Source organism: Channa argus, chromosome 15 (genome assembly GCF_033026475.1).
Source record: "Channa argus isolate prfri chromosome 15, Channa argus male v1.0, whole genome shotgun sequence".
Classification (NCBI taxonomy): Eukaryota; Metazoa; Chordata; class Actinopteri; order Anabantiformes; family Channidae; genus Channa; species Channa argus.
Window position 1 is genome coordinate 8,496,473 of NC_090211.1, and position 24,029 is coordinate 8,520,501.

The window sequence follows — 24,029 nt, forward strand, 5'->3', positions numbered from 1 at the left end:
CTGTACACAATACAATTAAACAGCGCCCACCCACACAACCACCAAAATGATCACCGATCAGTAATTTGCCATTACCATGTTGTTCACACCCTCAAACTGTACTTACACATTATCAACAAATTGCTAACTTAATCAATTTTCCTCAGAGTAGCCTTTTCAAGCATTATTATACATTTTAATATTTGACATGAAAGCTAAAAATGACTGGAACCGTAAATAATTCATTTGCAATACAAACAATTTGTGAATGCATTATTTAAAATGAATAAATACTTAAGAGATTACATTTTATATTTTTATTCATAGTGCATATACAAAAAGTTAAAGTGTCTTGTTTCACTCCTGTTTATTACAAAACACCATCTCATTTTAAAACTGGTCATTTAAAAAATATCAATTGATATTGGAGTAAGGAGTATTTTCTCAGATTATTGAACCATCAGCATAAAAAGAGAAATTATCACTCGTGGCTAGAATTGCTGCACTACCCGGAACACTTGCCATTAACCTTATAGCACCTGAGACATTATGAGATCGTTACAGCCTTTCACCATCCAGTTGCACCAGCTTCTCACTTCCATACATCTTCAGGAAAAACCAGCACTGCATTGATATTAGCTAAGTTTCAGTTGTTTTTGAAAGTCATCTTAAGTGGCTTCTTTCTGATGGCTGAATAGAGCCCTGCGGTACTTGCACTGGATCCACACTCTGTACATGGTAAGCTGTTTCCCTCTGTTTACCTGTAGCCTTCTGTCCACAAGGTTCTGAACTTTCTCAAGTCCTGCATTTTTGAATAGCTCATGAAGCTCATCTGAAATAACCAGAAGCACAGAAATAAGTTTTATATACAGTTTTAAAGAACAGCTCTGCAAAATAATCTCAATAGATCTTCATTAAGATGTCCTTATTTTTACCTTGGGTAAAGAAATAAACTCTTGTTCCATCACCTCGGACATAAAAGTTTTCTGACAAACACCTTCCTAAAAGAAATAACGTGATACCACATACCTATAAGTCAGCAATGTGCAAACAATCAAATCATGTGATTTCAATATATGAACTGCACACAGTCTGACACGTCTGAAGCCAGACTGCATTCTACAATATTTTCTAAGATGTGTGTAATCTATGTATAATGGTGGATTTGCAGTAGTTTTACAGTAATACAAAAACAAAAATGTTTTTTCCTTATTGAATTTGGAGTTAGTGAACAGCTTTTTGGACTAGTGTTTCACAGGACTTCAGTCTTGACTACCTTTCTTGAAGCGGAGCTGTGCCATATCGTAGCGTCCATAGTCCCTGAGAAGCATCACGCCCCCCGGCTTCAAGAGGCGTGCTAGTCTACTGATAGATGTATGCATCCTGAAACAGGGTGAAACTTTAGGACTACCACTTCAGTATCTAATGTCTCACAGAGAGTAAAAACATAACAGAAAAGAGGAAGGGAGGCAGAAAAAGAAGTTCATACTTGTTGGGATGCAATGCTGATAGCACGAAGATCAGTACTACAACATCAAGAGTTCCATCGGGGACAGGGTAATTGGCTTCCAGATCACTGAAGTCATGAACAAAGGCAAAGCAGCGCTCTGGGTCATATTCTGGATTAGTCTGATGACAAGAGGAAAGGTTTTATAAATTGGCTAGCCCCCAGCTAAAGAATCTATCAACACATCATTCTTTCATTATCCCATTCATCTCACCTTAACTAACTCCACAGCAGTGTTAGAGAAATCACAGCAGTAAACAAAGAGTCCTGGGTCACTGCAAAAAAAACAAGGCTGCAACTATAGCTTTCAGTGTGCATTGTACTGAAAGACAGACAAAATGAAATGGCTTTTTCAAAAATGACTTGAAACTACAGTGGCCCCAAGAGCTCAACACATTGCAATTTAAAAACATATGCAAATAGACAAACCATAAGCAAATTAATAAATATTCTTCATTTGAGAGCTTCATTTTTCTAATTAAGAATTTAGAAAAAAAAAAATGAGGCACTACAAAGTGACTGGTGTTGGATGCTATATAGTTTCTGCTCAGAAACACTGCACAGTTTTTTTGAACATCCCTGTATTGTCAGATTAGCAACAATGCTTGTGTTTTGTCCATTTGCATGTGTTTTATTAAGATGAAGTGTATTGAGCTTTTAAGGGCCATTATATGAAACGCTAACATTTCAATGTCTTGACCCAACTTACTTGTTTGTTTTCAGTATTGGAAAAACTGTGTTCCCCACACCACAGCCAACCTGTGCAATGTACATGAATTTATAAGGAATGTATTATTTTGACAGCTCATGTTTGCATTCACCAAAAAAATAGTACCTCATACATATTCTAATGACGAGTAGCCAACAATGTACTGCCAAGCTTCTCTAATTCCTAATTTGTAGTTTACCAGAAAAGTAAGAAAAATAATTTTGACAATTATCAAATCAGTGGGGAACGACAAAGTTACTGACTGAATGGAGTTACTGACTGAAAAACATCTGGGTAATCAGCAGTGGGTTGTGCTGGGTTAGTTGAAAACCAAGCAGAACAGGGGTTTTTGAGGACAATGATTGAGTGTCACAATTTAAATACAATTTTAACAGATTAATACAAATGTTTTTTAAACTATCTTTTTGTATTAGGGCTACATTTTAGTGAGACCGTATGCCTGAAACATTTTCTCTGCACTCTAAAAGTATATATAAAAAAATATTGTTTAGTGTTAACTAAACATGTTTTCTCCACATCTCGAGCTATATCTATATCAACTGTATCAGATTACACAGTGTAGTTCTAGACAATCATGGGACACAACAAATGCTGATTTCAAAAATAAAATAAAATAATTTTCACAAAATGTTAACCAAGACTTAATTTTCAGAGATAAAAAAACAATCTCTTGCTTTAATCTGCTTCCATATTACTCTCTCACCTCCAGAATTCGATATTTGGCAGAGGACCCAGGAAAGTCACGGTCAGTATGAGGCAGAGCAGCAACATCTCGGCAATGCTCTTGATCCAAAGTTTCCTGTTGAACATCACCTGTGCCAGAGACTTCAGGATGGGATTCATGATTCAGGCTACACTGTGGAGCTAACTCTGGGAATTCTGTGAAGAGCCAGTGACGGTCTTTGAAGAAACGATTCTCATGGATTGTATAAAATTCATTCCAGTACTCATTTGCCCGACTGTCATATTCCTCTGCAAGAAAAGGTGATAGTTGAACATCGAGAACAAAAAACAAACTGCTTTTGTCATTCTTATCATCTTTAAGATATTACATTAAAAGTGAATGTCATCTTTCAGTTTAAAATTTTAGTTTACTTGTCATTTTGTGTGATTTATGTATGCGAGTCGTGTGTCAGCAACAACAAAGCAACCTTGTTTCTCTGGCGGTAATGGTTGACCATTTTCTAAAACTTTCTTCTTAGCAGCTGCTTCCTGTTCCTCAGTCCATTCCACATTGTCCCTGTTGACAACATAAGATAATCTGGTGTGGATTAATTGTTGTGATAAATAAAAGCACAGAAACACTCGTCAAAGCTGGCAATACTAAAAATTAAGGTCATGTAACATTTAGACAACAATGGAGATAGATTTGCAAACTATGCAGTCTCTAGATTCAGATTTGACACAGAATGCTTTATATTATGAATTTTGACAGGAGAACTGATTTAGAACTAAAAATCAACTAATATTTATAGTTTAGTCTAACATTTGTTGATATATATTAAAAAAAGTTATTTTTAGACCAAATGACAAAAGATAACTTTTCACCGTTTTTTAACATTCTGTAAAACAAAAAAAAAAAAAAAAATTCCAAAGATGACAGCTTAAGTTTTGTTATATTGTGATTTTCTTTTTACTATTTTCTTACAAATGTATTGACAATAACATACTCGCTTATCAGTTATCATAATGTGAATAACTGAAAAAAGTTTTCAGCATACGTGTTTGCATGATACTAACTTAAACAGGCCCCAAATATTTTTTACGTACATTTGGTAAACCCCCAATTGGAAAAAAATAAACTAATAAACATAAATAACAGTTTTTACATTCTTTTAATACTCACTACAACCAATTGTAGTGAAAATTTGTTTTGCTTAACTGCTGTAGCGTGATTGTATCTTAGCCTGACACTGTCTCTGACCAAGATCCGCATCAACATCTGTCCTCCCGTTTTAGATTTCTGATATAAGTTACCCACCACGCGTTGTGCTGGAAAACCTGTCGAGGGTCCTTGAGGAAACGTGTCCCGAATTGAGGTCTCTTGACATCTCCAGTGACTGAATCTAGCACAATCACACCTGTATCACTGCTGCTGCTACCCTCCACACCGACCAAGTTATTGAGCGCCGCCATGTTGGAACTGACGTAACGGAAGGAAAGCAGTGCCTTTGGTCATGCCACGTTCAAGGCCATCGGAAAGATTTATGTTAAAACTGACAACACTACATGGCAAGTCAGAATTTTCGCATTAAAAGTTGCTGAGAAAGGATTATATACTATGGGATGGATGTAACCCATATAGACCGTGGAGCCGATAGTTTTAATTAAAATTTGTTGTTTTTATTTTGTTCTAAACATGTACTATTTACCGGCCACACACATTTAACGTCCGTTTTCAGCGCAGTTGTCCCCCTGCAATAGACTCTGTTCCTGCGGGAGACTACAGGGGACGAGACCTATTTCTCCTTTGCTGAGGAACGGATTAAATTCACAACACTTTGACGTACAGTCGCGATTAAAACTCCTAAAATATATGCATGACATGTTGTCCGAGGCATTTGAAGAAGACACTACTTTGTCCTCCTAACGTATGTATATCTAGCATTATAACTACTGAAACTGACTGTCAGCTCTGTTAAATCTATCATAAAGCCTATTGTACAGATGTGCTGCAGCATTTCATCAGTGCAGTGTTTATACACTAGAGGGAGACATATGTAAGGATCATCTTACCCACACAGTGGTGTCACTTTTTTATTATTATTAGTTTAGTGAGTACTTTTATTTCTTGATTTCTCTTTAGGGCATTAGCCATCATGGAAGACTTTGGGCGTCAACTACAATAATGACTACAACTACATAATAATGTAATATCTATAATGTTGACATAGAATTTTACTGATAAATGTGTGGACATATGATGGATCAGTCATACAGTACACAAACATTAAATGTGACTTTCAAACTTTGTATTTTAAGTGTAAGGAAAAGACTTACATTATCTTAAATTATTGACTGCAAGACTAGTCCTATATTTTTTGTTTGTATTGCAAGCAGTGGTTTGCTGACCTGGTTGTTGTGATGACCGTTAAGTTAGGAAATAGTCAACATATTGACTAGCTAATAAGAGAAGACTTTGTACATCTAATTCTGTTATAAAGCAATCCTTTACCAACGACTAAATACTAATAGATGTTTTGCTGAAAAAGTACAAACACTCATTTTAATAAAATCATCCAGTATGTGTCATCCATTTATTACAGTAATGTATACTGTGATGTATATATATTTTACCCAAGAGTCACTTTGATATTGTCTATATTGTCTAGAATACTAGAATAAGCAGATATGTAGTGTTTGGTAACTTACTCTACAAATGTATGACAGTTGCATGTGTCAGTCTTGGTCTAAACAGGATGTGGTGGATTAGTGGAATTTTTATTATAGAGCGAAATTGCAAAGTTGTGCTGTAACAGTAGACTGGACAGTGGAGAAGTGTGCAAGAACAGATAGTTGGAAACAGCCTACATAATATCCAATGAGTCATACAACAGGAAATACTGTATGGCTTGATAAATAGATGGTGACAAAATGTCAAAGATAAATTCTCACTACTATGTGGTGACATTTGTTTTGGTAATATATTCCCACTTCATACTGAAATTGTTCTGAGAGAATTTTGCTAACGCATCTTTTTTCTAATGTCAAATATGTAAATTAAAGAGAAAAAATTAGAAATGCCAAAAATCCTGTGAGGGAAGAAAGTAAATTTAGACATATGGTTAGATAATTAGCAAACAATCAACCAAGATGAGCTATTGAAGAGGTCACAAAGAGGACAAGAGATCATAGGATGGGTCGTGTTTGGAGGAATGTTTGAGATCACAGCAGGCACTTTGTTGTTACAAGGCCCAAGCAATGTAGCAGATAGTGAGTCCTGGGGTCGCAAGATCTAAAAGAGGGTAATAAAAGGGTTTTATTGACTTCGTTACTGATATCCTCAGATAATCTAGAAAGGGACAAGAGTGATGACTGTCAACTGCATGCACCTGGCTTCTTCATTTATGTTTTGTGAGGGTGGTTCCTTTCTTGGGTTTAAGTATAAATAGAAGGGGTTTGAGAGATACAAGTCAGAAACAACACTCAACATTCATGTGTTCTTCTCCATGCCGGCATGTATTAAACTGAGATGGTTCATCACGCTGATTTCTGTCTACAATTCTTCCAAGAGGAAAAATTTCTATTACAATCCACAAATACAACCAACAATGCACACTTTGAATTAACCGTGATACATACAAACAAAAAGACCTGCCACAGATGTATTTTTAAATGTACCTCTTTAAGCTTCATGTCCTTAATTTTAGAATCTATATTTAGTTGTTTAATTGTTACAGTAATTTGTCATGTAATAGGCTGCTGTTTGTCTGAATGAAGCAGGACTTTGGAATAAATGTGACCCATACATGAGTATTGGTGATATTTATTGGAATGCTTATACAATCTTAGATGCATATTATGTCATTTGATTACTTAAATAGACATTTTAGACATTTTTTGCTATGGGTCTGACATATGAATCGCTTTTTTTTTAATCAGCTTTTGTAAGTATGATCTTAATTTGGAGTTTGACAGGGTTGACATTTGTTGAATAGAAGCCAAATTTAAAGCTCGCACAAAAGTTAATAAAAGTTAGCTAAACTTTATGCATTTCGTCATTGTAAAAACAATAAGGAAAATAAGCAAAATCATAAGCAATAAACAATCATGCAATTCACAATTCATCAGTTACAACAGTTATTATTTATGTTTTTTGTTGACACAGTGAAATATCAGCATAAGAAACACAAAATCAGGTGATAATAGATACAACCCCAATTCCAAAAAAGTTGGGGCGATGTGTAAAACGTAAACAAAAACAGAATGCAATGATTTTGAAATCTCATCAACCCATATTCAACAGGAATCACTGTGCGCAGGGGACAAGGCCGAAGGTCAAAACTGGATGCGCATATTCTTCCAGCCCTCCGGTGCCACTGCATTAACAACAGGCCTGATTCTCTACTGGTCATCACAGCATGGGCTTCCAGAACACTTCCAGAAATCACTAACTGTAACCACAGCTTGCTGTGAAAACCACAAATGTACTGTAAATTAAAGCTGTATTATGCAAAGAAGAAGCCATATGTAAACACGATCCAGAAATGCTGCTGTGTTCTCTGGGCCAAAGCTCATTTAAAATAGTCTGAGGCAAAATGGAAAACTGTTCTGTGGTCAGATGTATCAAAATTTGAAATTCTTTTTGGAAACCATGGATGCCATGTTCGGCAGACTAAGGAAGAGAAAAAACCATCCAGCTTGGTAAAAGTGGACAGTTCAAAAGCCTGCATCTCTGATGGTGTGGGGCTGCATTAGTGCCTATGGCGTGGGCAGCTTACACATCTGGAAAGGCTCCATCAATGCTGAGAAGTACATAGAGGTTTTAGAGCAGCATATGCTCCCATCGAGGCAAAGTCTCTTTAAGGGAAGGCCTTCCATCTTCCAGCATGAAAATACTAAACCACATACTGCATCCATCACAACAGCATTGCTTTGCAGGAGAAGAGTCTGATTGCTGAACTGGGCACCCTGCAGTCCAGACCTTTCACCAATAGAACACATTTGGCGCATAATAAAACTGGGGTTGATGAGATTTACAAATTAGGGCATTCTGTTTTTATTTATGTCTTACATATCATCCCAACTTCAAACAGGCAATAGTTACCAAGTTATCCTCTGTAAAGTTACCAATGCTGGAATGCATTTCAAAAATAACAGACCACAATCAAAACCAAGTCAGCAGGCAGCAGTTAGGAGGGTTTTCTCCTTTTTACATTGCAAAATCGGAAATAGAGGAAATGACAATATTTTCAAAAACAAGACTTTTAGCTAGACAATTATTGGGTTATTGTGATTGTTATTTCTATGTTCAAATGTGTGTAAAACAAGCAAAACACTGTAGTTTATATACAAAAATTAAAAACAAACAAAGAAACATGGCAGTGGCCGAAGAGCTTCCTAAGAAGACCATAACCTTAATAAGTAAGTAATAAACCTTATCTAAGTCAATAGTTGTTGATGTTAATGAACTCCTGTCTGACTGCATGGACAGTACCTAGATAGTGTCATCAACATGATATACTGGTAAAAACAAAAACCTAAATTCCCCAGACCAATTCTCATGTATATTATTAGCTTTTGTTATTTTTACAGTATGTACAATTATTACATGATGATATTGACAGCAGAAGCTATCTTCTACAGTAGTTGCTCATGTGAGTGTGTAAGGGATCTTATTCCATTCCGTCTCTGTCCTCCCACTTTGTCCTTTACCCCTGAGTTTTTTTGTTGTACTTAGTTGTTAGTTACCTTTGTATGTCACATTGGTGAAGGTGGAAGTAGCTCCTTTATACAAGGGATTGTTGGCCTGGGAAATGAAAACAGAGGTAGCACTGTTTAATAAATTCTAACAAATCCAGTTTTTGTTTTGGTTAAAACTTTTACAATTAGACAATAGTCATATTCTGTTACAGAACTAAGATGCAGTAAGAAGCTAATGTTATTACTTTAATGAATTTCTCACCGTATCCCATTTGGCATTGGCTCTCTCCTCCTCAAACCTTCTGTATTCTTTGCGATCGTGGATAGTAACCAGTAGTTTCCAGATGAGCAGGCCAACAATACCCAATAGCAGAATGGCACCGGCAACTCCCAAAAGTACCACTAAAATATCTGGACCCTGAGGGCATTCTGAGAAGTAAAGTAAAGGGAGCAAAAAAAAGAAAAGCAGTTCCTTTACAGTGTTGTTTCGCAGATGTTTGTTAAGCAGTGGAGGACATGTTTGATGTTAAGCAACCAGTCAGTCACTGTGTTGCATGATAATTCACATTTTCACGAATAGCATGTTTGGTTTCGTGTTGTGCAACAGAGTGTGGTTTACTGGCTGATGATGTGTTCTTTATATAATAACACATTAAAGGATTCACACACTGTTCCTATTATTTGCGACACATAAGAGGACATCACATTTATGAACACATTAGTATAAGCACAGCTAACAGCCTCAAAGATGAACTCTTTCAGTACCTGGTTCTTTGAGCACATACAGAATGGATTTGCCACTTTCATCTTCGTAATACTGGAAGTATTCCACACAGTCATTCTCATCTTTGTATGAGCAGTTTACTGCATTTTTATCGCTGAAAACTGCAATAAACAATAGCACAACATTACCACAACAGGTCAAAATTACAATAGAGGGTAAGAGGATTAGAGATAGAAGGGTACTTACGTAGTTCAACAACTACTTTTATTTCATCTTTGCAGATTCGACTGCAGCTGTCATCTTTGGTGTACTGTCCTCTCTTGAAGTGCTGACACTCAACGCACTTCCTGCAAACAGAGTCCCATACTGTTACCTTTATAAAGTACATTGTGTGTATATATATAGCAGGTTCCCATTAGTGTCAGACTGTGGTCTAATTTTATATGAAATGAGTAGCTAAAAGAAAAGAAAATCTAAGAGCATAGTAACTGTACATAAGCATGGGTCTGTGTTGATGATATTGAGGCATAAAGAGAGGATTGGCCTTTTTGTATTTTACACAAAATCATTTTGTTTAAAACACATGAGGGAGTAGTTTGTTATTATGATGAAATGCTCATTGAAAAATCATTGATGAAAAATCATTTCCAATTTCTTTGCTGTACAGTATTTTTGCCAGCAAGCAACAGATCCTATACCTGTAGTTACTTAAAAAAATCAAAATCACTCTCCTTTTTCAATATTATGAATATTTTGTCAATTCCCTCTTTTGTTTGTTAAAATACAAAGTAAAAGATTACTCTTTGAGGGTTAAGGTTATTACTTTTTTATAGTGCAGGAATCGGGGCAGGTGGGGCACTTCTGACAGGTAGCTCCATAGGCGCCAGGCTGGGTGCACTGACAAACTCCACACTCACAGTTGCCCCGGCCACTGCACAGCAGGCCGATGTTGGACATGCAGGTGTCTGTGCGTGTAGTGCAGTTACAGTTTTCTCCTTTCCATCCAGCATCACACTGGCAGAAGCCACAGCTACATTTCCCATGATCTGTAACAATAAAAAGGATGACAAAAGTATGTTATAATTCATCCAATCTTTCCCTGCTTGTTTTTTCAAATATGTTTTTCAGTGCCCAAAAACATATAGGTAGGACTGAGCAAAATCAGAGTGTTTCTGCGTGTTTTTAGTGTCTGTAATTGATCTGTTACTTTTGAAATTTACTATGTTTCCTTTCTTTCTGATTATTTGAAAAACACTAACCTGCATTTTAAACGATCATCATCTGTAGCCATAAATCCATACCATTTCAATTCAGTAATGCTATTTCAAGTCAAAGTAGCATCAAACAAAACTTTGTTGGCAGCTGTTTGTTTTCACATAACTATTTACATATTCTCTTTAGCACTGATAACATAACTTAGTTTCTCATAGTTTTTATTTTTACTCAGTAGGGAACATTAGGTCTTAATCAACACTATTCTAACAAAGGCAGGGAACGTTCCACTGTGAAAGTATATACTAATGATTTCCTATTTCCTTACAGACAGGGACACAAGGACATCATTAGACTCTAGGGAAGAAGAGAAAACACAGTGCCAGGTCATTCTAGGAGCAATGAAATGCAACCACTTGCTGACAAAATCTGGAGGCAAGTTTCTCTCCCTGGATTACAGAGACACCCCACATTAGAACATTAAGCTACTTTAGAAACAAAGGTAGAGCCCCTGAGACTAAATCTTTATTAGCAGGAAAATAAACAGGATTTGGCACTGGATGACTAAGAGCAAAGTGTGTGAGTCACAGCCCAGACGGATCAAACTGGACTAGTGACTGGTCATGAAATACAACAGCTCAAAACAAACCATTCAGTTTTGTAAACTCTAACTTTTCATAGGTCACCACCCTGTTCACTATGGCTTTTCTTTTGGAAATTATGTATAGCGATACCGGGATCAGACATCGTCACTGGCGGTGATGTCACTGGTTAATGATTAATGGTCTCCCATACAGAGAGAAAAGGGAAAGAATTATCCCCTTGGGTGTTTTCACCTTTTTTAAACAATGTTTAATCATTGTCATTTTAATGTGGCATTTATGTTTTGACAAAAATTAAAGGGAGTCCACCAAGACACCTAGGTCTTGGTTCAGCAGCTGAGATGGGAGAGGAACAACAGTTCATGGAGACTATGACTGAGACCTGGTTTTTAGTTTATCTGTACAATCTCTCCCATTTTAGCTTATGAAGCTTATAACTCTTTTAGAGGAGTCACAGCTGTGTTTATGGGTTCCTCATTAAGTCTTCTTAGTCACATGGCTTGTGAGGACGTCCTGCTCTAGACAGATTTATACTTTTGACATGCTTCTTTTGTTTTTAAAGATGAAATTACTTTACTGCAGGAGATATTAAATGACTAGGAAATGTTCTTGTATCCATCTTCTGACATATGGATTTCAACAATCTTTTTAATGAGTTGATTGATTAAGGAGGGTGAAGAACCTGTAAAAAAAACGGTATAATGGTTTACACAACATTTCATTTTTTACACACTCAACATGAGACTATATCAGCTGTAGAGATGCAGGAAACGTTGAAAAGAAAGTTCTGTAAAATTGTTTGTTTACAACGTTTCAAGATAAAATTGGCATTGTAATAATGGGTATAATTTACATAAATTGATGAAGGTGGATAGTTGTCTTGTTCGCATACATGTACAATTAATTCTCACACATAATGGGTTTTACAGAGGGTCCATTCTAAAAAGAAAAAACAGGACTAAAGACAGAACAGTAAAACAGACAGGGAGCATAATGAAATTAAGTGGGAATTGAGACAGACTGGAAAGAGAAGAGTTTGGGCAAATTGCCAGCAAAGGAATGGAAACTTTCCTGTTTTCTCTTCCCTCATGTTTTTGGACCCTGGGGCTGTGCTTGCTGTCTCCTGCTCCTTGGCCCTGAACTGCTCCCCCAGCCTCTCATCAGTAAAAGAAATACACAGCCACAGGGAACACAGAGATGGAGGTTTTTGTAGCTGTGGGTCATGGTGACTCTAATTTAGCTTAAGCTGAGGGAAACTTGTTCTTCAAGACTGTACTGACACACAATGCTCCTGAAATTTGCTTTGTGGACTGTCTTACACCAATAATGGTTTTGTATGTGTGTGTAGGTGGGTTGTGGGAGGTTGGGTAAATGTCTGTGCCCATGTCTTGGGTGTTATCACTGAATGCCTTTAATACCTGTTTCTCAGAAAAGGAACCTCCCTTGAGAAAGACTGTAAACTCCTTCTTGTTCATACAAGCATGTCATGTTCCTGGAAAATGCAGTTTACATTACATCTTCTCCTTGGATCATGGTGCATCTATATTGTTGCACATTCTATATAGTAAAGCCACTATCTATTACTGTGGGACTATATGTATGATTTTGTTTTAATTGTGATTTAGTATTGTGCTGTCACGCATGTGGAGGTCTCACAAAATATGGATTTAAAAAATCAAAATCAGTGGAGAAGAGGCAGAGATGTCCTAACATGTAGTCCTTAGTATGGGTCAAGCTTCAAAAATGCTGATACGATTCTCTTGCTGCAACTTGAGAGACCTGTTTTTATGTACCTTGTCTAAGACCAAAATAACACAAGTGACATAATTCCTTTTCTTAGACACACACAGACACACACAAAGAGATACACATAAAAAACTCAAACAATTGTTACATTATTACCAAATAACAAAGCCTATTATCACATGGGAATTAGTAACTCTGTACTTAGTTGTCCACACTTGTAGTGACAGAGCATCATGCTGCACTGCAGTCGTTGGTAAGAACACCAATTATTTGGGTGTGTTCTCTGACTTGTCTTTAAAACAGTACACACACCATGTTCACAGGCCTGACAGAGAACTGGTCATTTGTAAGCATTACTGTTTATATTTAGAAGCTAAGTGATACAATTATTTACATGCCATCTACTTTACATGCAAGCAAAGACATAATGGGACAGTGATTTTAAAATAGAAGAGGATTTTGATTTGTCAAGCTAAGTAACAAGAAACTATGTAAACTAACTGAGGTGTGTTTATAGACTGATACTGAAGAAAAACCGTCGGTTCACTCTCAGTTTACTTGTAGAATTTGTTTATTCTGGGCCCCGGAATCAAGCTAGCCTATCTTGACACACTGAGATACTACAGCCTCCATGACTAAACATCTCAGTTATTTTAAAAGATACTTTAACCATAATTAGGTAATTGTTTATAAAAGTACCTTTCAGCTAATGAGAGTGATTAGAAACAACCAGACGCTGTGCTTTAACAGACAAAAAGAAGTAAAGTGCCACTTTCCTGCTCAACACAAATTATATCTATAAATAAGCCATATCTCACCATTTTAACTTTATGTTTTGAGATAACTGTCACTACAGTTTTTACAGTACTTTGTACAGTGACCTTGAGTGAACTGAAAGGTGCTTTTAAATAACATGTATTATTATTATTATTATTAGCCAATTTAGTGGAGATACGTGGTATTAGGTAGTGCTACTGGAAAATTACAAATAAACAAGTCTATGTACTTATTGTTGTTATAACAAAATGCCTTTTTGATGGTAGTCACAGAAAGAACAACAATGAAAATGACAAAAAAATTGTGGATGTACTCACCAGAGCAAAGTGCCCCTTTGAAGCGCAAGCAGTTGAAGTCATCACATTCGCAGTACTTTCCCCACACCTGACCAAAGTCATTTGCATGGCAGGAACACTGTCCACACAAACAGTCACCTCTCCCATTGCAGACTGGGCCGTCTGGCTTTGGTATGCAGTTATTATCATCAGAAGGCCTGTAGTCCTCCACTGAGCACTCGCATCTTGGGCCCAGACGACCCTGTTGACACTGACACACCCCACACTCATAGGTCCCATTGCCAGTGCTACAATGGGGGCTGTTGACTTGTGCCTTTGCCTCACATTCACAACCACAGGCAAAGTCCACTGTGACCTCCAGGGAATCCTTGAGGCCTAAAGGCTTTATGGTAAAAGTTCGGCTCTTCTCCTTAGGGCAGCTACGCAACTGAGCCTCCACACTGAATGACACCTGAAGAAAAGCAAATGTCTCATAGTAAATGGTAAATGGTCTGCACTTATATAGAACTTTTCTACATATTGGCACTCAAAGCGCCAATACACTGCTTACACTGCTTCTTATTCACCCATTCACACTCACAATCGCACACACACTCATACACCGATGGGGGAGCTGCTCTTCAGCTGGCATGCATACCTAAAGAAATGCATAGGTGTATCTCAACAAAAGCATACCGTGTCACCAGTCTTGAGGCCAGAGCAGGACTTGAGTCCAGGTATGACCTCTCCTTTCAGGCAAGTGGCATTAAAGGCGAGATTTAACTCTTCCGGGACTCCCAGCAACTCCAGCTCCACTTTAGAGCGAATTTTCTGCACAGTATAAAGTTTTAATCACTTAGATATATTGCCAAACAACCCATGTGAAAGCTTCACTTCTCCTAAATACAGGATGTCCTTACCGCATAGGCCTCCTCAATGAGCTGAATCACATTTCCAGAGTCATCGGACAGTGTCCCCACAGTTGTGCCTTGAATGAGCTGACTGTACTCCTGGGAGAAAAGATATGATAGCAAGATCATCACCCAGTGTCTTTTTTTTATATACAAACTAAAACAAATTCAGGCTGTGACACCAGCAGTACAGTTGATTTACCTTGTAGAGTGGCACCACATAGCTGGTTACAGCAAAAATTAAATTTATGTTGTTTTCAGACATTTTCTCAGTCAAAATTGCCAGGGAAGGATAGTCCTTAACGACACAGGGAAAAGGAAATCAAGAGAAGCAGTCTGTTATAAAACTCAAATCCCTATTAGAAATGATTAAGAATTAATGTAACAAATTCTAATTTTACCAAAACCGTAGTTTTGTTGTAAATGTTGTTGCTATCAAGGTAACACTGTCCATCATTAGGCTGGACAATGCCGGCTATACGGCCGTCCAGAGCGGTATGAGTTTTGGCATCAGTTGTAAACACCAGTAGGTGTGAGGCATCGGGACGCCAGCCAATCTTCTCCTAATGATGATGGAGACAACAAGTGAAGAAAAGACTAATATGTATGTATGCAGACATTTATCTGTACATTGGTGAGCATGATTACAATGTTTATACCTTGCACACCACAGCTTGCATGATGGCATCAAATCCACCCTCTGGAGCATCTCTGTTTCTAGACACCTGCTGTTTCTTCACTTCCTCAGTGAAGCGCGCTACCTGGTCTGTCAGTGACAGCACATGCTTGAAACCAAATTGAGCCTGACATGTGTCTGAAATTCTGTATGTAGGTTAAGGGATGAAAGGAAATCAGAAAAGGAGAAAAAGCATTTTTAAGTTGTTAAGCACATCTGAACAGGCCTTTTTGGAATATTAGAAAATCTTCATCTCAGCTTCTTCTTCTCCTAGGACAAAGAACCAACAAAACCTCTTCACTTACCCAATGCAAGGGTTTGTGATTGCCTCTGGTGGGTACATGTACATGTAAGGGGATGTAGTCTTGTCCACAAAGGCTCCAAACCCCATGCGTAAGTTGCTTGTGGTGCGGCCCATAGCCACAGCAAGTTCATTGCCCAAGGTACGAAGGCGAGCCAAGTCATCATTCATTGAATATGAAAGATCCATCAGATAGTAAAGGTCAACGGGGTAATCCTCCACCTGCTTCACCGATACAGTGAAACGTTTGGCATCACCTGAGAGGGAAACAGTAGAGCATCATAGAGGGAGAGATGCACGGCACATAAACAAGTTCAACAACTGTTCGTCAGCCTTTTATTTCCCTTTGACGGATAATTTTTTAAATAAAATTTTAAATGAATATCAATCTTTATATCACTCTGGAATGAACAGTCTCACACTATAATAATTATTTTTTGTGTCATTATAGTAGTAGTTCATGTGTCCAATGTTTGATGATACATGTCTTGTAGCATTTTTATGTGTCATGTGTAATTGATTGTAAAAGTACCTTGTCTTAATGTTATACGTAGTTTTTGAGGCTTGATCTGAGTGACATCATCAGCTGTTCCTGAGGCCTTGTCACTGAGTGGTACATCCTGCTTGATAGTCACAGTGCTGGTGGGAAACTCCACAGCCTCCTTACTGCACCCTGCAACCAGCAGATTCTGTGGCAGGTCACAGCGGGAAGCACCAGATCCCCCCTTCCCAAACTCCTAAAACAAACACATCCATTCTGTTTAATAATCTAGCGTGTGAGGAGGTAATAAATAATACAAGCAATCTCTAAAATAAAACTTTTTATGTTTGCTTTTGGTGATTCATGTTGATCTATCCCCCTAGTACCAAGCAGGTATCTCCTAAGTACAGCAATTCATACTCCAATGCCTATTTTCCTCTCTATCTATTCAGAAGGTACATGATGTAAGCATGCATTCTTAAGAATTATCATAAACTATCATCAGAGAGTGACCAAAAAAACAGAGAATGTGGTTGGGAAATGAGGTTTTTGTTCCAACTTGCACTACTGGGCAATGATTGGGAGGAGCAACCAGACACTAAGTGCATGTATGTCTGGTGTTTTTACCTCCTGAGAGCACCATGCACAGCTCGGGTGAACAGCCAAGCACCGCTGACAAGTGGTCACTCCTTGTGATGTGCAGATGTTGGAGCCTGTGTGACACAAATATAACATTATACATTATAGTTGATGCAAATTACATATGTAGACAATAGTGCAAACTACACTTGCTAATAATGCAGCTTTGTCCAGCTACCACATTCACTGGTACAAGTGCCATCGTATCCACGTATATTTCAGTAGCATAAAATTAGTTTGAAAAACTACCATAATGTTAATACTGTCAGGATAATTTACCCATGTTTGGGTAGTTATATATTTAGTTTTGTTATACTCTGTTGTTTATGGGTGTGGCTCCATTGAGTAAGCTATAGCAGCACAGTCACACATATTTAGTTATATCAAGAAAAACTGTAAAAAAAAAAAAAAAACAGCAACATAAAAGAATAGACATAAGAACAATATCAAATAAAATAGTAACCTTTTAACTAGTCTGAAATCATATCAGCTTCAAAATCACACCCTTAAGTAAATACACACACCTGGTAGATTGGATAAGTCTTTCAAGCACCAACTGTATGATGTTTTTATTTGGGACACAACCCATTCAATAATACGTGTAATGGTGTCGACGTTATGGTAAAAACGGTTATATCTTTGCTTAACTGGGGTATTGCACAGATACAGTCTGAGATTTATTTATTTATTTCTTGCTTTTATATATATATATCTCCATGATCTTGCATTTTTTGAGCCCGTGAAGCCGTGCGGGTCACGTCGCTTTTGGGATAAACCCCATCCTGATTATTTTCACTCCCTTATAAGGAAAATAGCTTCAGCTGAGTAGCGCTACTCGATTACAGCAAAGTGTTGCTCCATTCATATTAAGCTCCATTGACATCTTATTTTATTTTTTCATTCTGAGTGAGAACATTATACTGAACATTTTTAACACACACTCTAAATGTTAAGAAAATGCGGTGGGCTACAGATGCCCTAAACTACATGTCGGGGGAAACACGCCTTGGTCTCCTAAGCCGGTAAAACTTTTGAAAATAGCCCAAAGCTAATTAAAACGCCAAAGAAAATTCTTACCGAAAACTTCAGTTGTCGATGAAAAAACGAGAAGCAGAATCACCAGACGGACTATAAAGTTTACCATGGCTGCAGAGCAACGGAGCCGACTTGACAGTAGTTTTCTCTGGTCTCTCCTTCGACTCCTTTCCTCATTCTTATCTTCACCAAACACATGTTGGGTCATACATAGTCTTGCCTCATAGCCTCGATCATACTCACCATCTAACTCAATGCATTGCCACACAGCTGGTTGAATAGCTTATTGAAACCCATTTCTTGGTTTGATAACCTCTATTAAAATATGATATTATCAAGGGAAATCTTTGCAAAAAAGAAAGAAGACAATCATAACAGTGAAAGTGGAGTATGTAGTGATACCTCGCTCAGCAATCATTAAAGATTTATTTGGTATTCTTCTCAAGACAAATGGTCAGACTTTCAAAAGTATCAATCCAACCTCTGATTATAGCCAATTTTAAATCAAAGGCAGTGGTGTGTTTCCTTAATGACATTAAAAGTAGGATGAACAATTTAGCAGTCAACTATTACCAATAGTTCACAAAAAAATCGAATGCATTTAGTTTCAATAAATAAATTAACTTGTTGTTTATTTATTTATAATTACTCTTTTACCCATTCTTCACATTCCCCATTCCATTGTCAATGTTCATAATTTTCATCATGGGGAAAGTGGCCATTAAAAAATACATTTAAAAAACATGAATATACTTTGTTTTGTCACTTTTAGTGCAAACCTGAAAACATGTTCAGAATTTGTGTGGAACTGGAGCTGCAGTATCAAACTAAATTTCTGAACTGATTTAATGTGAAAGTGGTATTAATTACTGGTTACACACTGCTGGTTTTACTGCAATGTTTTGTTGTGCATGTAGGCAGTTTATAGGTTATTACACATACAGTCTTTTTAGGATGACTATTATCTAAACATACTGTACATAGACAGCAATTGACATAATAAAATAAATCTGTATTACTTTCACTATATTCAATATTAATTAGTTTGCATATTAACCTGTTCTCTGCTGGACTAAACAGAAGAGTTTACATATAACAAACAAAAAACAAAAAAAAAACAAAAACTTCCCGAAAACCCAAAATATTCCTTTATAAGTATTACTTTAAAGGACTTAGATGACTATCTAAACTTGAAGAACCAAACACTGAGTTGTGGAATTGTGGTAGAAGGACCCCTAGTGGGAAAATCAAATATGATGGAATATATTAACTGTCCAGGGTCTCTAGGGAGACTTTGCCACAGCTGTTTTTGTGTAATATGCATTCCCTATTAAATGTATTAAAGCTATATGTCCACCTCATTAAATGTATAAATCTGACAAGTGCCTGCTGCAGAAAACCACTTTCATTTAATGTATATGAATATGTCTGCAGACATTTGCCAGTTTCTAATATAAGACGTAAGACAAAGAATAACAAAAACATTGAGGTATAAATAGACATTGGAACATGTGTGATGGTACTGTTGGATATGTATGTGATAGAACTGGTAGAAGTAGACAATGCTTCTTATCTCTGCACTTGTCCATTTATTGAATCTTTATCCCTGTGACCCGCTCTTATTCTCCAGCTGGTTGCTAAGTTACTGCCACATGTGTCCAAGAATTGCCACTAGAAGAAATGACAGAAATATAGAAATAAATAGAAAAGCTATAATAATCAACTGTTGTGCTGGCATTAAGCTGTCAATGTGGGTGGACAGTGCAGGTAACACAGTGTGAACAATCAAACCCCTTTTCCAGTATTGATTGATTTGGTTCTATTAGTTTCAAAATCTTATGCTGTAACCACCCCTACAGATGAATGGTATTTTGGGAAGTGCATAGCATCAGTTGTCCTACGTAAAAAGCCAGAGACTGGGTCAGATGGCAGCCAATTAAGACTGAACAAGAAGTGAGGAGGGGGCCAGAGGAGGAAAGGGGGTTGGTAGAGTCTTGACCTGTGTTACAGATCTATCTGGAGCCCTTTAAGCTTTTCACTGAGTCTGAGAACGCTGTCACAGAGAACCAATATCAAAATGCAATTGCTCTCAGACAAAATCAGTGCTTGGTTAACCACAACCGGCTTAGACTTTCCTGCTTCGCTGGTTTTAAATGATCAGTATGAGGGTCAAGTTGGGGTATATGAGTTTTTCTCAGGTATAGGGTTGGCTGCTTTATGAAATGTGCCCCAGAGTTGATCACGTGGGACAATGTGTATTTGTTTTGTGATGCTTTGCAATCTGATCTGCCTCCTCCTTCTGTAGCCCCTGTAAACCTGCAGCTTACATTTCGGTCTCAGGAAATGGCAGCTTATATGTGGAGGATGTAAAAATAAATAAACATACAACTGAGGACACATAAGGGATGGAGAAACACGAGTACAAGAGGCCATTTCAGTTCTTGCATTTTTTCTAAGTGCATCCAGACTTCAGAACTGTGGGAAGTCTATTGTAGCCTGCTGGAAAGAAAGAAGCTGAAAACAAGCTGGCTCAATATGGTAGATAAAGATAGAAAACACAAGACACATCATGGTAGTCTGCATTAGTGAGATGTGAAGACGTGTCTAAATGGAAATGGGGTTAATGGGTTGTGGCTGAGTGCATGGGATGTCTGCACTGCAAAGTCTGAGCAAAGATTTCTTCAATTAAATTCATGAAATCCGTAATCTGTATCTCAAACAGATTTTCACCAGCCATTCAAATGGACATACTGCAGTAGGTGCAGCGCACAGTCTCAGAGTCTAACGTTCCACCTGCAAATCAAAGCAATCAAGTCATTACACCTTAAAATAACTTCAATGACTGACAGTTGCTTAGTGGGGCATCACTATGCTGTGGTGTTGTATCCCTGCAATAGGTTTCAGAGTTTAATTAATGACGGTATGTGAAACTATGTATTTAAAAGTCCCAAAGGTGGCAAACCGCTTAAGATCACGTGGCCCATAACATATTCTACATTTCTACATATTACAATACTTGGTTTGTTCATATTTAATATCTAAAACAATTTTTTGTATTGGACAATGTACTTTCTCTGTTGTTTCTTGGCATTTAATTAGTTTGTTTTCTAACACACACATAGAGGCTTCCTAACAGTCTTTTGTGCGCTTTGATCTGCTAATAACAGCATCTTACGCAGAATCTGTTTCTCAAAAGCTTGGTCTCATTTCCTCAAACATCATTATCATTCTCAAAGCTTAATATGCATTTGTTTAGCTGTTTCTACCTATGGCACAATGCTGTAGTTCATCACCACAAGGATTTGCCTCACTCAAAAAACCTTTACCTCATGTTTCAAAAGTATATTCTCGTGTGTCTGATTAGGTCAAAATGAAATGTTCCAATAGCACTGTAGGACAGTCATTTGTACAGCATTTACATCTGTACCAATGTGTGTGAAAAAATGTATTTTCCAGTCATAAGTACATTCAACACAGTACAATTGAGCAGTGCTATACAACACATTGGCACAGTATTAAATGTCTGTAATGGTTCAGAAAAAAGTTGTACTATGGAAAAACCATGTCCAATAAATGTGAACTGCATAGCATAAACTCAGTATCCAAAATAAAATGCTACGTCAAGGAATTGAGTCACAGTTTCTGTGATTATCTGTTTAGATTTTTATTTACCTCACACCATAGATTCTCACTGGTAATAAAATTATGAAAGAATCATCTGGTGTGCCATATCCATCCCCTCCATCAGTCTGCTGTGATGTAAAATGGAGAATTAATCATCTCATCAAATAATCTAGTTTGGCCTAATAGTCCACAATCATATACTTTCCAACTCCATCCAGAAAGAAAATCCATCAGTTGGACACTAGATTGGGGAGTATGATGATAGAGACTCTTTCAGCATCTTTAGATGGGCAACAAAACCCTTTTTCATGACATCACAGCTGTCCCACATAAACACAGTTCGACAAGCCATCTCTCACCACTTCTCTGCTATTTTGGGCGATAAGCTCCCTGAAGATGATGAAAGTGTTTATTTTGAAATAAAAAAAAGCAAAACTGCTTTTTCAATTTTAAGAAATGTGCAAAAAATGAAGGGGTGTGAATAGTAAAGTACATGTTACATTTACATTTACATTAAGCCATTTAGCAGATGCTTTTATCCAAAGCGACTTACAATTGAGGTACAAGGCAAGCAAAATATCTAAGCCAAGAAGAAAACGTGGGTAAATCATAACAATTAACGGCTTGACATATTTTGAGAACAGTGAACATTTTCCTAAATGTTTTATAGTGTGTTCATTTTACAGTTTTTTATCAAGATGATGAATACAACTGACAATTGTTTAAAATGTGGACATCTTAGTCATTTGACAAAACATGTTAAACAATTGCTCCCCAAAGGAAAATAAAAATAAAGGCTGTATCGTTAAAGCGAAACTTCAACGGTCCTTTGAAAATTGTGCCAAAGTGATGGAGAAGAACTATTAATGAAAGTTGGGAGGAAAGTCTTTTCCATCCAGGGTACAGGGGCTTCACAGGGTCTGCCCAATTTGGGTCTTGTGTAAGTCCAGGTGCTATGGCAGTACTACAAACAAAAACATTGTATGGATAAGAAGCAAAGGGGAGGTGGGTGGGGTCAAACACCACCTCCTTGTTGCTAGGGATGTCTTCACTTAGTTTGTGTTGCTAGGCTGCCTGTTCCCTCATGTTAGGTGGGAACGTTTCCCCCTCTCTTCTGTCCAGGCACCCCATCACTCCCTCCCTTTCCTTCTCCTCTAAACCAAAATAACTTTACCAACCATCTGTCACTGGGCTCACAGGTCTACTGTTGCTTAGGAACAAGTCAGACACTAAAATTCATGTCTATATGCATCCTAATATAATTATAACCTCATATTTCATTTTAGTAACAACAACCATCTCTGCTTGTAGTTGTGAAGTTATAAATCTGCAACAGGTTCTTCAGTTTAAAAGCTGAAAATGTCTTGAAAAGCATTTAATTGCTACAAGACCAAATTGTTTCAAACTATTTGACAAATAGCTTAAAACAATTATGTTTATTGAAGCTTTCTCCTCGTTGACTTTGCAATCACTTTTTGCTCATTTGCACATTCTTTGAGGCTTTTTTGTTTAAAGCCTCAAAGAGGCATTTCGGGTTTTAACTGAAGCAGAGGATTGGCATATTGACTCAAAGATGAAGAAGTCTATGTACAAGCTACTTTCCATAATCACACCACAATGAATAACAGAGCAGAATCAAATTGTGTAGAGCCGATTTACATGCTGCCAATTAAGTTGTGACAACAAAATCCCAAAGCTAATGAGATTATTTGATCTTATTGTACTCAAAAATATTTGTTTTTCTGTTATCAGCCATTAATAATGATCAGAAAGTAAACCACCCCCAGGCTTATGAGTAGCATTTGTGCATGGAGCTAATCAGTGTTTGTACACATGCTTGTCAGTTGGTGGATGAAAGCTGCGTACCCAGACTTCAGGAGCATCCCAAATTGAATTTCATGGGCTTTGTTTTTAGATAAACAGCAGATTAATCTGACAGGCTCCATGAACAATACTAAGACAGTGACTGAAAATGTTTGACGCATGTTTTATTAACCTGTTATATTTCATTAGCTCAGCTGTTCAGATTTATCCACAGAAGTACAACTGAGGATAAAATAGGGGAATGGACATTTGGGTGGGGCTATGGTAATGTTTGGGGAGCAGTTTGAGGGGTTATAATTGAACCTAGAGTTAATTTAAATTATAAGCAGAATTTTTTTTTCATACACCAATTCAGAGGTAAATACCATGTTATAGATAAATACCCTGTTATGGCACAAAATATATAAATTCTTCCTCAGGTGCACACTGTCACTAAAGTACTGACCTCATGAAAATGAAACCTTATATTGTGAAGTAATGGGTTGTCGTTTTTGCTTTCATTGTGCCTGCTGTTTCCTTTCTTAGGAAACAGCAGGCTTAAAAGCAAGCAGTTTCCTGTTTTATCGGAATGTGACATGAAAATTGTCTCTTAGTCTCTTAGTGTTCAATCTAAAGGATAACTT

General features: G+C 37.3%; 2 protein-coding genes across 2 annotated transcripts; both read right to left on the reverse strand.

Moving 5' to 3' along the window:
* Positions 1-281: 281 nt before the first annotated feature.
* On the reverse strand, positions 282-4,367 carry mettl2a (methyltransferase 2A, methylcytidine). The gene is made up of 9 exons (XM_067477940.1): positions 4,198-4,367; positions 3,368-3,456; positions 2,920-3,188; positions 2,196-2,245; positions 1,701-1,761; positions 1,469-1,608; positions 1,256-1,362; positions 915-980; positions 282-811 (listed from the first exon to the last, which is right to left on the reverse strand). Exons 1-9 carry the CDS (start codon positions 4,350-4,352, stop codon positions 648-650), a joined length of 1,101 nt encoding a protein of 366 aa, XP_067334041.1. The 5' UTR covers positions 4,353-4,367; the 3' UTR covers positions 282-647.
* Positions 4,368-6,374: 2,007 nt separating this feature from the next.
* Positions 6,375-18,194, reverse strand: LOC137100252 (integrin beta-3-like). Its single transcript, XM_067477937.1, has 15 exons — positions 18,001-18,194; positions 16,912-16,997; positions 16,336-16,540; positions 15,808-16,060; positions 15,486-15,648; positions 15,228-15,389; positions 15,029-15,124; positions 14,836-14,925; positions 14,612-14,746; positions 13,958-14,387; positions 10,127-10,349; positions 9,550-9,650; positions 9,345-9,464; positions 8,842-9,008; positions 6,375-8,685 (listed from the first exon to the last, which is right to left on the reverse strand). Exons 1-15 carry the CDS (start codon positions 18,164-18,166, stop codon positions 8,620-8,622), a joined length of 2,463 nt encoding a protein of 820 aa, XP_067334038.1. The 5' UTR covers positions 18,167-18,194; the 3' UTR covers positions 6,375-8,619.
* Positions 18,195-24,029: the final 5,835 nt, after the last annotated feature.